The following is a 15,471-nucleotide window of genomic DNA, read 5'->3' as shown; positions in this document are numbered from 1 at the left end:
AATATCAGATTCCTTCACTGCAACACAGCAAGGTCTCTGTGTGGAACACAGTTAACATTTATTTCAATAGAGAAAATTTGACAGGTTTAATAAAACCACGACGATTTCCTTGACTTGCCTGACTTACCTTTTCTTTACTGCCTACACCTATTTCTCAGACCTTCTGGCACCAAACCATTATTCTTGTAGCCATATTCAATACTCTGAACTATTTTAAGAGTGTTTTTTATGTCAGCCAACAAAACAGTTAGAAAAGAGCCACTGTACTGGAATTTGGAAAATCATGGAAAAAAAATTATAATCTGCTTTAAAAATAAATATATGAAATAATATTTGGTTGTGCTAAAATAAACATTAAATGTTAATCTATGTTCTCTTTATTGTTTTGTAAAAAGTTTCAGACCTCATATACTCTCTTAAGGATCTAATAGTTTACCTGTAGTTTTTACAACAGCATGCACTGTAATTTAGGCAAAAGTCAACACCATAGGTAAACCAAAGGATCTTTGAAACAGTATCCTGACTAAAATATTAGTGTGAATTAAAAAATTAATATAAGAAATGTTTTTTGCACCTGGAAAATGTTTTTTGCCCTGAGATAGTGTATTTCATACCATTCTACCTTGAGAAAGTATAAATCAGGAAGAGTGTAAGTTGCTCACTCTGCCCTCCCAAATTGCCTTGTACCTCATCTGGATATGTATGATAAGAGCACTGAAATATCTGATGCTAGAAAGCTAGTAATTTTTATTAAAATCTATTGGACTGCATAAGCAGGCAAAAGAAGAAAAAATCTGATACACAGCAAAATTCCCTTTACACAAGTAGCTGATTGGGTAAGACCTGATGTTGCACTTGAAGCAATTAAAAGCAGTTTTAAAACCTACCAGAACAGGAACACTACTTGGAGCATATTCTGTTGAGCACTACTCTGAATTAGCAAATTTTGACAGACGGGTGCCTCGTGGCTATCTCATAGTAGAAGGCAAAGAGTTGATCCGAAAGATTTCACCTTTTCAACATGTGCCAAAAAGTCAGAGCACTGCATGTTGTGACCAAAAAAATTTAACTTTTGAACCATTGCTGTGGTGCTGCACAGGAGATGCAACTCAATGTTAATTTTTTTTCCCTAGCCCCAGCTAGAATAGAAAACAATCCCATCTGTTTCCCAGACTAAAACTCCCAGGAGGCACCACCGTTGATTTTAGAAACTAATTTTTTAAATCTTCCATTGAGCTGAATAGTCAGAAAAATGCAGATATCCACGGCCTGCTCTATGTCTCTTCCACCAGTCCTGGAGGCAATGACTTAATGGACAGACTTATTTTTATTGAGACACTCTCCCACTTCAGGAGATGGATCTGCAGGGTACCAGCAGTCTCTCTGTAATGACAGCAACCAATGGGTACAGCAATGAAAAAAAAAAAAGAGCAATTCTGAACAGCTCTTCCTACATCCAGTGGGCAGAGCTATTTTCAACAATCCTGTGTGAATTCAGAGCCCTACTAGATCATCTTAGTTTCTTCATGCCAAAGAAGAAATTGCCATGTATTCCGACTGGCTTAGGAAAAAAAGTGTAAAAGGAGAGGAAGGAAAAAAAGTCCTTGTAGATCCTCAATATTTTAGATGTCTGCAAGAAATACATTCTCTTCCCTTAAATATTCCTCACACACTAACTGAATTTAACTTTCCATAAGAGGTTTCTATTACTCTTAATTTGCTATATGAAGATATTTCTTTTAACATCCCAACTGATAAAATGCAGCAACTCAAAGGTATTCAGTGTCTGTGCCAAGTATGGAGAATGCAGCTTCATGAACTTGTGTCCAGCACGTAGGATGGATGGAAAAGGCAGATCTGAACAGCAGAAGGGTAGGAGCTGGCAGGAGGGAAGGGTACAAACATCTGGGAAGGAGGTGAAACTAAAGACTGCAGCAGGAGTGGGTGAGCACAGATGGCAAAGAAGAAAACACTCCAGGACACACAGGGAGCAGCCACGAGATCTGTTCCTCAAAGACTTGGGACAACTGAGCCCACTAAAGACCTGCAGCAGAGTTCAAGTATCAACAGATTATAGAATACACTCAGCTTGATAATACTTGTTTGGTTTGTATATAAAATTTACCCAGTTGTTGGGAACCTAAAACAGTTTTCCAGTGTTATTACCATCAAAGAGATGGAATAAACTGGGCTGGTTTTGAAACCAGTGATGCAAGTCAATGCTGATTCATTATCAGCCATGGGATGAGTCTGGAAATAAGAATTTCCCTGCTTCATCCTCTGATGCTTGGCTTAAAAAAAAATAGTTCTTACGCAGAGTTCAGAAAACTAATTACAAGTCTCCTGTTGTAAAGATTTAAAAGTAAAATAATCCAGTAATTAGGATTAAGTAGATTGGCCTTTGGTGACTGATCAGCATAATGAATCTAGTTATGTGGGTGGCCTAAGGAGAGGTTTCTGCCTGAATCAGGTTACATGCATTGGCTGGAACAAGACTGGTTCTATGAAATATTTAAAATATTTCGACAAAATACTTAAAAGTTTCATGATTTTTCTATGCATCTAAGTAAAGTGGTTCAAATTTCCTAGAAACCAAAGTGGAAGCAGTTGACTTTCAATAAACAAAAACATTTCTTCACAGTTATTTTTAGAAATTCAGGCACTTTACCCCTGCCTACTGCATGTTTCTTTCCATGGAAAATGAAAATTTTCTTATACATTTTCTTACCACCTTACATGGTAGTACAAGGCAAATGAGGGAAAAAAAAAAAAAAAAGGGAAGGGAAAAGAATGTAAAAGCAAAAAAACCAACCACCTTCCCACTTAAAATAAAGTTATCTTCTGAATCTACTCAAAGGAAATACATACCCTTTTCATATTTCTTTTTTATCCTTTTTATAGTTCATTGATAACATGTCTTTCTTCCTCTGCAGAGTAGTAAAAACATAATATGGGAAATACTTGACATACTTCCTCATTTGTTTAATGGTGATGATACAAGGGAAATTACCCCTCTAATATATTTGAGCATTTAGCTTATTATCCTGAGCGAGTTTTCTCCCAAAGCTCAATTTATTAAAACAAAACATATCTTTCCATGATGAACTGCAAAGGGCAAGAGGGCAAAATTCTGTAATTAAAATTAGAGTGGTTTCGTGACTCTCCCCTAGCAGCTCCTGCTGCTATTGCAGCTCAGTTTACTGAGAATTTCATTGAGCCTCACTCACCCGCAAGCAATGAGATTTTCACACATGAATAAGGCTTTTCATTTGATAACTTCAAGGTTACAGTTTAATGCTACCCCAGTGGCTTGCTATTTGGTGAAAAATGCAAGGTTGGGTGCAGCCTTCAATCATTATTCTTTGAGTCCAATGGAACTGGTGTCCACTGCAGAACTTCTGGGAGGGAAGGGGGACACTCAGCAAACCAAGAGAATCTCTTCCCTCTTGATAATGTCAATTTTAATTGACAGAGCCCTGCATTTTCAGTCAAACATTAGCTGTGCACTCCCGTAAGCTAAGGTCTGTAAGTCATCTCTTCTGAAGTCTGGAGACTTCTCCCACAAAAGCAAAACTCCTGAATTCCCCTAATGAGGTGGCGGCACACTGCTCATCTAACAGAAGGGAGTGGGACGGGCTTGTGTGGTCAAATGAGGCAGATCCATACTGCCATGAACATAGAATAGCTACTAGCAAAAATCTGATGTTCTCTCCTAAATGTGGGCACTACTCATCCTGTAACAGGCATCTTGTCATAAGACAACTGTGATGCACCAAATGATGCAATCTACATTTCAGCTCCTGCCATACAGCTTACAGGGCTCACAGGAGGGTGCACACCTGCACTCTGCTTACTTAAAAGCTTCCCAGTGATTTCTGGAAGAAAGGGATGTGTGCTCATCAGAAATGCAGTGAGAATCCAATCCTATGTCTTTCTTCTTAGGGCAACCAGAAAAGAGAGAGGGTTGGAATGAGGAGTTCATTCATATTCTTTTTTCTGCAGGGTGGATCTAGGATAGTTTAGATGTTTCTTCTATGTGGTAACTCAGCATCTAAGAGCTGGATAGACATAACCAGTCTTGGAACCTTAATTCTGCCTCTTCTGTGATCTACTTTCCTCTTTGTCTCCTGTGTAAAACATATTACCCTACCAGGGCAGTATGGTCCACTCCTCTGAGCTGTTTTCAGTTTCCATGTCTTTGAGTCCAAGCAGAAGAACTGGAAGCAGCCAGAGGGAACCAGCCAGATTCCCAGGTATTTGCATGCTACATTCTAGCTCTTTACCTGGATACAGATGTGTTACCAAGGCACAATTTGATGAAACAGATTGTACAGGATGCAGGAAATCTGCAGGTGACATGGGAACTGAATCCAGCCTTAGCTCTTCATCCAGTATCTACTCACACTCCCCTTCCCTTTTGAGGAACTGAGAGGACATGCAGCATGTGAAAGGATGCAACACAAAAAAAAACCCCAAAAAACCAAAAAACCAAACCAAAAAAAACCAACCCTAAGAGGTGTACCTTACAGACCCTTTTTTTTTTTTTTTTTTTTTTTTTTTTAACAAAGCTGAGCATTGTCCTAAACAACCTTTATTAAGTACTCTGGTTCTTCAGTTTAAGAAGCAATCCCACTCAGCTTATTTTATAACAACCAAAACCAAACTCTTTGTAAGAAAGCTGCACTCCTGCAGTTGCAAAGGAGGAAGTCCAAGAGCTGTAACATTTCATGCAGTTAGATGTAGTTAATTCATCCTGAATTACCCTCCCAGCATAAATGTGCAAATGACAGACTTTAATAAGCCTTCAAAGCTGACACAGTATTTATCACTGATTAAATTTTTAAAATCAAAGTAACTATGGCTTTTACAGACGTGTTTAGATTAAGACTGACACTAACTCATTATATCAGTTTAATTCACCTGCAATTATGCAGGTGCTCAGGCAGCCTGTATTTCAGTCATTTAAGGCTAAATTGGGGCAGCTCTTATATTGGGTAGCAAAGCCCTGAGACAGTCTTGAGACCTTTACAGACATCATTTTTTAAAAGACAGAATATTCTAAAAGCTTTCCTGTCTGCACTGTGACTTTGTAAACTTCTTGCTGGAAACAAGGAGTATTACACAGTCCTGCAAGAAGAGTCTGTGTAACACTTAACATACCCAGGGAGGCAAATTAAGTTTTTGTGAAAAATTTCCAATTTCATGCATATCACTTTGGAAATACATTACTGGTTTACTGCAATTGTGTATATAACTACATATGTCTGAATTTCCTGTATGGGAACCAATGCACATTTTTTCTACATTTCTGGGTACCATTTGAAAAAAAAAATTGCAATTCTTTTAGTGATGAAAGCAGATTAAAAAACTGGAATTCCACCAAGGAGCTGATAAGTCATTCTCTGTAGTTCATTAATATTTCATTTTTTTCCTGCACTCCAAGTGCACAGAAAAGCTATCAGAGAAGTTGTTTTTTCTTTTGCTTTGTAAGAGTTAGAAGGCATTTGATCATAACTGCTGAAATAAATTAAGTGGCATTTCAAGATCAGCCAACTAAAAATGCTGAAGGCACACAGGAGTTTTGATATCCAGGAAATCACAATTAATTTCAACTGCATAAAATGAGATACCAGGCCATATGAACCATTTGTTATTTGTCATCTGTTTCATTTGATTAGAAATATATGGTATTTATCAGTCAGTAGAGTGGAAAGAGAGTTCTCTGAAAACAATAAATTATGGAAAAAGATTACAGGTGAAAGGAGCAATGGGAGAATGTGTACATATATTTCTTATCGATGTGTATGATAGCTCTTACTTGAGCAGACTACAAAGACATTTATTATACTGATTTGCATTATTCAGTGAGAAAATTTCTAGGTTAAACAGAATTTAATAAAACCTAAAAAGTACTACAGAAATTTGTCAATACAGTTGATAATACAAGTGAACAAAAAAAGGAAATTATAAATAAGTAAAAAAAAAAGGAAAATATAAACACACGTCCACTTGTATTGAAGTATTTAAATAAAGTTTGCTATGAAAATGAAGCCTTATTTCATGTTCAGAGTTAGATTTGATAATTCTGTGGTCCATACCTAACAGTTCAAGATTACTACAGTTTTCCTTGCATTGATAGAAATTCCTGAGGAAAACCACTACTCACCTCATATCTACCATGCCAATACTTCAGGAAGGTCAGAAACAATTTATTTCTGTATGGAACAGTAACTTTCACAATAAAAGTAACTTTTCACAATAAAAGAAACCAAATAATCTACTACACTGTGTAGGTACCACTTAAACTACTCATTGATACCTGTGCTGGTGGGTAGCTTTTCTCTTTTGGTACTTCATTCACTTGAAACTGAGCATGGACTTACCCAACTATTTTGTTTAAATGTGATCAGTCAAGAGAGGGTATTAACCAGAAGAAAACATGCTGAATCTAACCTTTTACGTAATAAAAGTACCACCTAGTAGAACTTTTCCCTAAATGTATATTGTAATACACATCCATCCCTTATATACGTACATACATATTGTCCCATATACACTTCAAGAGAAGCCCATCTAGCAACAGCACAATGAACAGGACTTGGCTACATTTTGAGCAACAAACACCCAACTGTGAAGATAGTTTAAAAGATTTCTTAAAAGTGTCAGCATTCATGAAATCACATTCATGAGCATTAGTGGATTAGATCCCACATTATTGCTATTACTTTTACCAGGTTCTGTCTACAGGCAGTTTCAGACTCTACGGTGCACATATGGAGAACCAACTTGAAAAAGAACATTTTTCTGATTTTATTAATTGTATATGATACAGTAACATCTGACCATGTAAAGTAAGAATAAAGATTCAGACACGCACTGCACAGGAGCTAAGAAATTTTTCATTCCTTTCAATATAAACTAATATAGAATTTAGAATCGTTACTCTGTAAATAGTAAAGGATTAGAGCTGCTAATTGCATATAACTTCCAAAAAGTTTGTGTCCTAATTAAGAAGCCATGGAGTCTTTGACATTACAATTTCTAGTCTTCATAAGAAAAATCAAATGCAAGAATATGTGACAGTAAGCAACACACAGATAACACCAGCTTGTTTTAATTATCTTGGGCCACAATTAATGCTGGCCCTGCAGTTCATTTTTCTACTTTGATAGACTATTTATGTAGGTTAATTGGTGAAGTATTGGCATTCACTAATAATTGTTTTTGGAGAAGCAACTGTACAACACTAATGTCAGTGAGAAGATCTATTCACTGACCTTCCAGAACTAGATTCTGGCTGTCTATATTATGTTATGTATCTGGGCAATTTGCCACAACTGATAAAGGTTGTGATGTTATTGAAGAACTTCTTATCAATTGAGGACACAAAAAACTGCAACTGTCACAAGGAATGATTAGGAACAAAGTGAAGAAAACACAAATTATGCATATTTGGAAAGAGAAGACCACAAGGAACCTAAAGTCATTCTCAACCAACAGATAAAGCAAGACTGTAGTAAACTGCACACTTATCAGAAGTCTATGGACCTTAAAAATTTAATATCATGGTCTTTTCACAGGGCAAAACTACAGTTAATTAGTGCTAGATGCATTTATTTTACAAGCAGCCTAAAATTTTGGATAAATTATGGGGGCTGCCTACACATTTCAGATTTTAGATCCAACATAACTCTTTATGTTTAACTTTTACCAAAGTGCTCAAGAACAAAAATTCTGAGTTTTCTTTTGATCACAAGACAACTCAAAATAAAAGCTGTGGTGCGAAGGAACCTTCACACTAAACTAAAAATGTACTGACCAGTGATTAAGTCTTTGTTTATTGAGACCCTACATAGGCAAAATGCCACCAAGATCATTATGAGGAATTAATTTATCCATACCTATAGCACTACATAGATACCTGAACAGTAGAAAATGGAGTAAATTCTTGGTAATTAAAAATATGCCTTTGTACTAGTTCAGAATTACGTTAAAATACTGAGTCTTATTTTTTCATACACATAGAAACCTATGCTGCTATTAAGGAGCATAAAATAAGTTCATATATATATATATATATATATATGTATATATATGTTACATCTTATTTGAACATTGTTCATGGCTGCCTAACAAATCTTCTAAAATTTTTCCTCTAGTTAGGAATTACCACAAGGTGCACTATTTTGCACATCCTTGTTTTCCAGAAACAAACTCAAAATGTAGAGTGTGCAGTTCTCTACATAGTCTGCAAGGTAACAGATTTTCCCCAATCTGTTCCACAATCTTCAAGCAAGCAGTTCAAAGATTAAAAGTTGAGCAATAAAACACAATGAAGCAACAGTTTTAATGCCAGTTGTTAAACCACCTACATTAGACTTACATTATTAATACTTAAAACAAAACCAGTAAAACCATTTTTTCTTATGAAATGGGGTTATTAAGATGCTAATAATCACAAAGGGATCCTTTCAGCAGTCCTAAAACTAAGGTTCTGGTCCATCCTTGGTAAATGAATTGTAAAAAAATACCCCATAACATGAATATAGGTGAACTGTGAAAGATTAAACTACAAGGTAATTCAGTGCCTATAAATGGATTAGGCAGGGGGAAGGGTTGTCTTTTCTGTGTGAAACCAGTGTATTTCTTACCTCCAGAGCTTTCAGTCGCTCCAACAGCAATTTTGTCTTTTCTTTTTCCTCTTCAGTGCTGCTACTCTCACTTCTTGAATCTTCATCTGCTGCCATGCAAGTTTTCTCCATGCCTTCTTTACATTTCTTACTGTCTTCTGACAGCTTTTCCTGAAATAATTTTTTTAAAAATGGCATTACTCACAGGTGGAAATGCATACAACTATGTAAATGTCTTCAAATCTGCCTTGTGTATGAAGAAAAAAAGGACGAAGTTGCTACTTACATGATTACAGCCCTAAATAAGTGGAGTCATGAGGGGTCTGTTAAACAAGCTGCTATGCCAGCTCTGAGGAAGTCTATGCACAACTCAAACCTTACATCTACTTCTGAATTTAAAAAATGTATTTTTTTCATAAAATTACTTAAATTTTCTTCTTCAAAAGTTGCAGTGAAAACCAACTGTATGAGCTTTCAATGAAAGCACTCTGCCACTGAGATATAAAGCAGCTTACTGAGGAAAAGTTAACATATGCTCATGCCTGATGTATTTCACCTTTCTTCATCTAGAGTTAATATTTGAATTACTAAATAATGGGCTGGGAACCAAGCTACCAGCTGAATACTGATTTAAGATCCACACTAATATACAACTGGAGAGAATCTAACTGACAGCAAAATTGTCAGAAGTGCCCAGCCTATTACAAGCAAGTCAGATTGAGTTATTATTAGGAGCTGCTGAGTAGACCAGAGCTGCTGAGTTTTGAAAGAGGTCTGCAAAAATCATAGGTTTGAACACTGCATCTCACTAACTCCATTAATTATGTGCCCAGGTTCTGTGTAGAGAGAGGGAATGAAGACAGAGCAAGGAAAACACTGAGACTACAAACAGGCCATGTAAAATATTGCCCAAAAAAGAGAACTGCACAGCTGTATGTAGTGAATTTTACCATCTGGGTGAAGCACAAAGTGGACACTTATCCTGTAAACCATATTCTCTAACTATAAGCAGATGCAGGGTGAGAAATAATGAGAAGATGTAGGATGAAAAATAGGAGGTAAATCAACATTAAATAATGGGTGTCTACACAAATCTAGAGAGGTCTTTTAAGGAGCATTTAGTTTTCTTTGTGTGCCTTCTCAATAGGACTTATATACAAAGGCACAGACTTTCATAATCTTCTGGTCAGTCTATAACCAAGCTGCATTTCCCATAAACACTACACAACACAAACTCTAAGTATAGAAATATGTATTTTCACAAAGAACTGATCCAGCTTGAATAACTGTGAAAATATCTTATAACTCTTTGAGAAATAACAGCAAGACATTATCTTAATTAAAACCCATAAACACAGCTGAATTAAAATCAGCACTATGAATCACATTCCTAACAATGTCTTCTTAAAAAATTAACTATCTTAGAGAGTAGCTATTACCATGTTAAAACTTTAATCAAGAATCAATTTTATAAGCTATGGGTTTAATCACTGAATACTATTACACAAACCATGAGGCACAGATCTTGTTGTAAGCCTCAAAACAAAGATGTCCAAGAGCCATTCCATCAGATTTCCAGCACTAGTGTTATCCTCATCACAAACCAAGATATAATAGTTGTGTTTGTTTTGGATTTTTTTTTTTTTTGCACTCAGTGGTGCAACAAGCAAGCATCTGTAAAAGAGTCATTAAATCATTTTCCCTTCAAGCTGTACTGATTGGTGCATTCACATAAAACACTTTGATAAACTCAGAAAAAAAAAAAAGAAAAGGTTATTTGCCTGATGCAATTCAAACACAAACAATCATTTTTAGGAGAGAGTGTGACATGAATTAAATATGACTAAGAATGGAAGAGGATACAAGCATAACCACAGGGACACCTCTCTTGCTCAAACTGAAAGGGAAGCAATCCCACAGGACCAGCAGAAGAAAGCACAGGTTATGACATTTCACCACAAAAGGGGAACCCATTCATCTTCTAATTACAGAATTTGGTGAACTTTGCACACAAGTGGCATAATCAAGAATACACATCCTGGTTTACTGTGATGTGCACTAGAATACCTGAAGATACCTACCACTGGAAACCCTGTTTCAGCATTTAAGTACAGCTCATATATTTTTAAAGCTAGTTTATTACTGAGTAATAATAACCAAGTTTCACTGTTCCAGGCATGGACTAAAAAGGTCCCTGATATGTCACCAATCTGGAAAAGCTGCAGAATAGAGGAAAACATCATTAACCTTAGACATTGAGCTTAGGCATGCAGTTTGTGAAGGATGCTGCCCTGTCATTTTAACCAGTTTTACCGGGGTGACATAAAAAAGGGTAGAGTGGAAAATGAATGCTCATGAAAGTAAGGAAAACAGGTGCTTCTGAAAGACTCTTTGTACTTAAAGACAAGTCAGGTATGAAGAAGTATGAGAAAGACTTCTGGAATGACAGAAGTCTCTTAAGAGTGAAAGATGTGTTACTATCAAAAGCAGCTGGGGGGAAGCAGGAAGGGGCAGAGAGAGATGTGCAAGAGGAAATGTGTATTTCCTGCATGATGTTAATCAAACCTTACAGAAAGCTCTGGAGTGAGCATACTGAAGGCATCCAACACTGGTGTAGAGCTGCTTATTCTTTTTTTTCCCTCTAGATTCCCATACTTCTTTTGTTATCTTGACTAACAACTGTGTTTTGAATCTTCTAAATAGTCTCCCTTGTACTCCTCATGTACTGCACAATTACAAGCAGGCTGGGATTTCAAGCTGAGTAGCAAAATACTTTCCAAGTCATAAATCCAGCAAAGGCAGAGTAAGTGCTGTCTTGCTGATCAATGCAGTTTTATTCCTGTGAGAGGATAACAGATGGAAGTGGAGCTCTGGAAGTAAGCTGGACAGGTGAAAAAAAAAAAATGGGGGTGAGGAGGGCAAAATTAGTCCAAATGAAACAATAAGCTAGCTCTTGGTGTCCCCAGACCAGTCAGAGTTTCAGACACATGCCTATACCAGAAGAGGATGCAAACATAGCAGCCTGATAAGAATCCTACAGTAAAGGCTCATCTACACTTTAATGCTCTGTGTCAATAAAGAGACAATGAAAATATTAGGTATTCTAATCTTACTAAAAGGAAACCAGGATTATGCTACTCACTGTAGGACTCTTCCCACAGAAATTAATGAGAAACTTACAATCCAGTCCCACACTGTGTAAGCTTCTCAATCTGGTTTAAACTGTCATTGCTTTTCTGAAACCAACAGGATTTTGCAAATCTAAAATGATGTTCTTCCCTGACCATTATTTCTACGTACTAGGTTTGTTCTATAAATCAAACAAATAGCACACTGATGATGTACCCTTTGATCAAGCATTATAGGCCCTACAGCCAATAGAAAACAACAGATGAAAACAGCCCCTGAAGTCTGGAAATGGAAGCTTTCTAGAATCAATGCAAAGATATAAATCACTGAAGACATTGATTTATGAAGCTGTACAATGCAAAGACCTGACTGACATCAGAAAGCTGGTTTCCAGCTAGATGATACTGGAAGGAGCAGTATAATACTCCCTCTTTTCACTATTAGTGCAAAAATAAAAGACCAATAAATTAACAGAACAGGAAAAGCCACATCGAATTCCAAATGATAATTCACCAGAATCCATAGAATTACAAAGAAATATATAGAATATAAAGCAAATCTTCTCCCACTCACAGAATCACAGAGTTGACTTGGTTGGAACTCATCTTTAAGCATACTGAACAAGAAAGTGCTGTTCCTATTTATGAATAAGTAAGTTAACTACAGTGATAGAAAAGATCATATTTAAGCTTTTAAAAGGTGAGAGACCAAACTGCCTGTTTTGAAAATTTTCTCCTCCTTCATCCCAAGAAAGGCAAATCTGAATGTCATCCAATGTTCATTGGGAAAACCAGCATTTCAAGGATCTTTTTTTAATTCTTGTTTAGTTCAAGCAGAATTTTATCACATGTTCTTATGAAAGATTGTTCTTTATTATCAGTACTGCATGATTCAGGTCCAGTTATATCAGTATTAGGTTATGCTATGTTGTATTCTTATTATAGCTGGTTCTCCAATGAACTTTGTGATTCAGGAATCTTCCTGGGTACCCTCTTCCAGTTGACCATATGACCCCCCTCACTGGAGAACAACAGAAAAAGGTTTTCCTAATATCTAGCTGCAATTACTCATGTTCCAAGCTGTGGGATTACTCAGATTCAGACTGGCACTCCTAACACTCCTTCCTGCCATAATAAAGGCAGACTCTTAACCTCCAAACTACAATTTACAAGCCCATAAACAAGATTGTTTATGTAATAACAAATTGTCTGTGCTGTTCTTGCAAGGCTATTTTGTAGTCTTGATGTATTCTTAGATGATGTTATTTCCACTGCAGACCTCCAAGTCTGAAAAGAATTTTCAGAATGTCGATGCAGATATAACTGTAGATGAACATTTCCTCATACTTTAATGAAAAAAATATCCCCAAGCTATGCATAAGTGTCTGTCTAACTGCACAAGCTGAGAAAAGGCAACAATTGCTCTGAGGACCACAGTCTAAAAATTCAAACAAGTTTAACATTATTTCCCAGTGGCACCTTGCTCCCCTCTCTCCTTCCACCACAACCTTTTCTTCCTTAAACACTGTGGCTCAGACTCTCTTAAATATGCCCTGTGAAATTTTGCACTGTCTTCACACACAACCTATTTCATCTGGCAAAACCTGAGATGAATAAAAGACTCCTGTATATTATGCTAGAGAAATGTGAAGTAAGACTGACAAATTCACAAAGTCTCTCCCTTAAGACGCTTGGTACAGGAGTAGTCACTGATCTCACTGTGACATGAATATGTCTGTTCCATTTGAAACATTTTTTTAAAATTTGCTTTATTTCTTAATGTTTATTTTCTTATTTGTTAATAAACAGTATGACCATAACTGAGCAAACAAGTAAGAATGTAAAAAAAAAAAAAAAAAAAGCATACAACTAGACAGTGCAATCTAAATGACTTCTGAGTATAAGGCTACAAATATGACCTCTGGTTTTACCTTCCTTACTTCTGTCTATGCATTCAGCTGTTTTCTTTTGCTTTATTTTTCTCCCAATGGAAGGTCAGCCTAAAATACAGCTTTGCTTTAAATAGCACATCAGCAAGGGTAATAATACTATATTTTTGTTTAGCTAATAGCTTTTCTTCAGAACAAGCTGACCAAAATTGAAGGAAAAGAAATGAATCAACATATAGAGTAAGATTTTACAGAAACGTCCCCAGTTGTTCACAGTTTAACATTACCTTTGTCAGGAGCAACATATAAAATTCTTTTTTTTTTCCATCTCTGGAAGTCACTTATGAAGTGAACAGTGAGCAGTAACAGTCCCTAGATTAAATATGTGTGATGGATAAGAGAACCAAATCCTTTCTCTGTGTTTCTGATGTAAGTCTCCTACCACTCACATATCAATCTAAATGTACTACATACTCTTCATTCAAAACACTCCTTGCTAGAGTATAAGCTATCAGCCCTATTGAGCACTTCTGCAGTAACATTAATACACTTCCTGATGATCCTTTTATTGTCTGTTCCATGCATCAGAAACATCTATTTCTTTTGAAAATGTTCCATTCAAAAAGGATGGTAGAAGAAGAAAACCTTCACAGTGAAGTTCACTCTTAAGTGTACTTATCAGATTAATAAGAGGAGATGGTGTTTCTTGTTTTCAGGTTCCCAGCTGAACATCATTCCCGTGAGTCCAAGTGAACTACGCTAACCTGGCAACCAAATATTGCTGTTGACACCATCCTGTCTTTAGCAAATGGATAGTCACACAGTCACATTATCAACAGCCCCCCAGCCCCTGGCACTTCATCCATCAGAAGCAAAATCAAAGACTGACCAGTCTGGAGGTGCCTCTTCCAAGCCAAGTTTCAGGCATGGTGGTGGCAGGGCAGCCTGGCAGAAGCTCACTGGGGTTTTTATTCTATTGTCATTTCAAAATGGAAGACTTCAGCTACACTTTGAATAGCAAAGCAGCAGCAGAGAAAAATAGTTCTAGAAGTCAAGTTGTGTATATGTGTATATATGAATATGTATATATATTATTCTTCCCCTGTGCTCAGCCCTGGTGAGGTCACAGCTTGAGTCCTGTGTCCAGTTCTGGGCCCCTCAGTTTGGGAAGGAGATTGAGGTGCTGGAGCAGGTCCAGAGAAGAGCAAGGAGGCTGTGAAGGGATCCAACACAAGTTCTGTGAGGAAGGGCTGAGGGAGCTGGGGGTGTTCAGGCTGTAGAAGAGGAGGCTCAGGGTTCCTCATCACTCAGAGACCTCATCACTCTCTACAACTCCCTGAAAGGAGGTTGGAGCCACGGAGGGGTTGGGCTTTTCTCCCAGGCAGCTCTCAGCAAGACAAGAGGGCAGGGCCTTAAGCTCTGCCAGGGGAGGTTTAGGTTGGATAGTAGGAAGAAATTCTCTACAGAGAGGCTGATCAGGCATTGGAATGTGGAGGTGGTGGATTCTCCCTCCCTGGAGGTTTTTAAGAAGAGACTGATGTGGCAGTCAGTGCCATGGTCTGGGAACACAGTGGGAGTGGATCAAGGGTTGGACTTGTTGATCTCAGAGGTCCTTTCCAACCCAGATGATTCTGTGATTCTGTGATATGGTATTATGAGAAGAATATGAAGTGTGACTTTACATGCAGATATTCTCTTATAAATTGGTTCATTATAGTACCACACTTAAAGTAATCATCTTTCCTCACAGGAAACCTATATGCAGCAATTAAACTTTCCTGAAGGAGTTTGTAAGTATTAAAGTAACTACACTTGACTGAAGTG

At 37.0% G+C, this 15,471-nt stretch overlaps 1 protein-coding gene across 1 annotated transcript in view; it reads right to left on the bottom strand.

The window, feature by feature from the left end:
- Positions 1-15,471, bottom strand: part of NCKAP5 (NCK associated protein 5) — a 348,475-nt gene that overhangs the window by 111,508 nt on the left and 221,496 nt on the right. Inside the window, exon 6 of the mRNA XM_030454353.1 lies at positions 8,652-8,801. Coding sequence (XP_030310213.1) covers positions 8,652-8,801 — 150 coding nt within the window. The remainder of the gene's footprint in view (positions 1-8,651; positions 8,802-15,471) is intronic.

The sequence above is a fragment of the Calypte anna genome, chromosome 7 (genome assembly GCF_003957555.1).
Source record: "Calypte anna isolate BGI_N300 chromosome 7, bCalAnn1_v1.p, whole genome shotgun sequence".
Lineage (NCBI taxonomy): Eukaryota > Metazoa > Chordata > Aves > Apodiformes > Trochilidae > Calypte > Calypte anna.
Note: the sequence above shows the minus strand (reverse complement) of the source record. Positions and strands in the feature narration are given on the sequence as shown.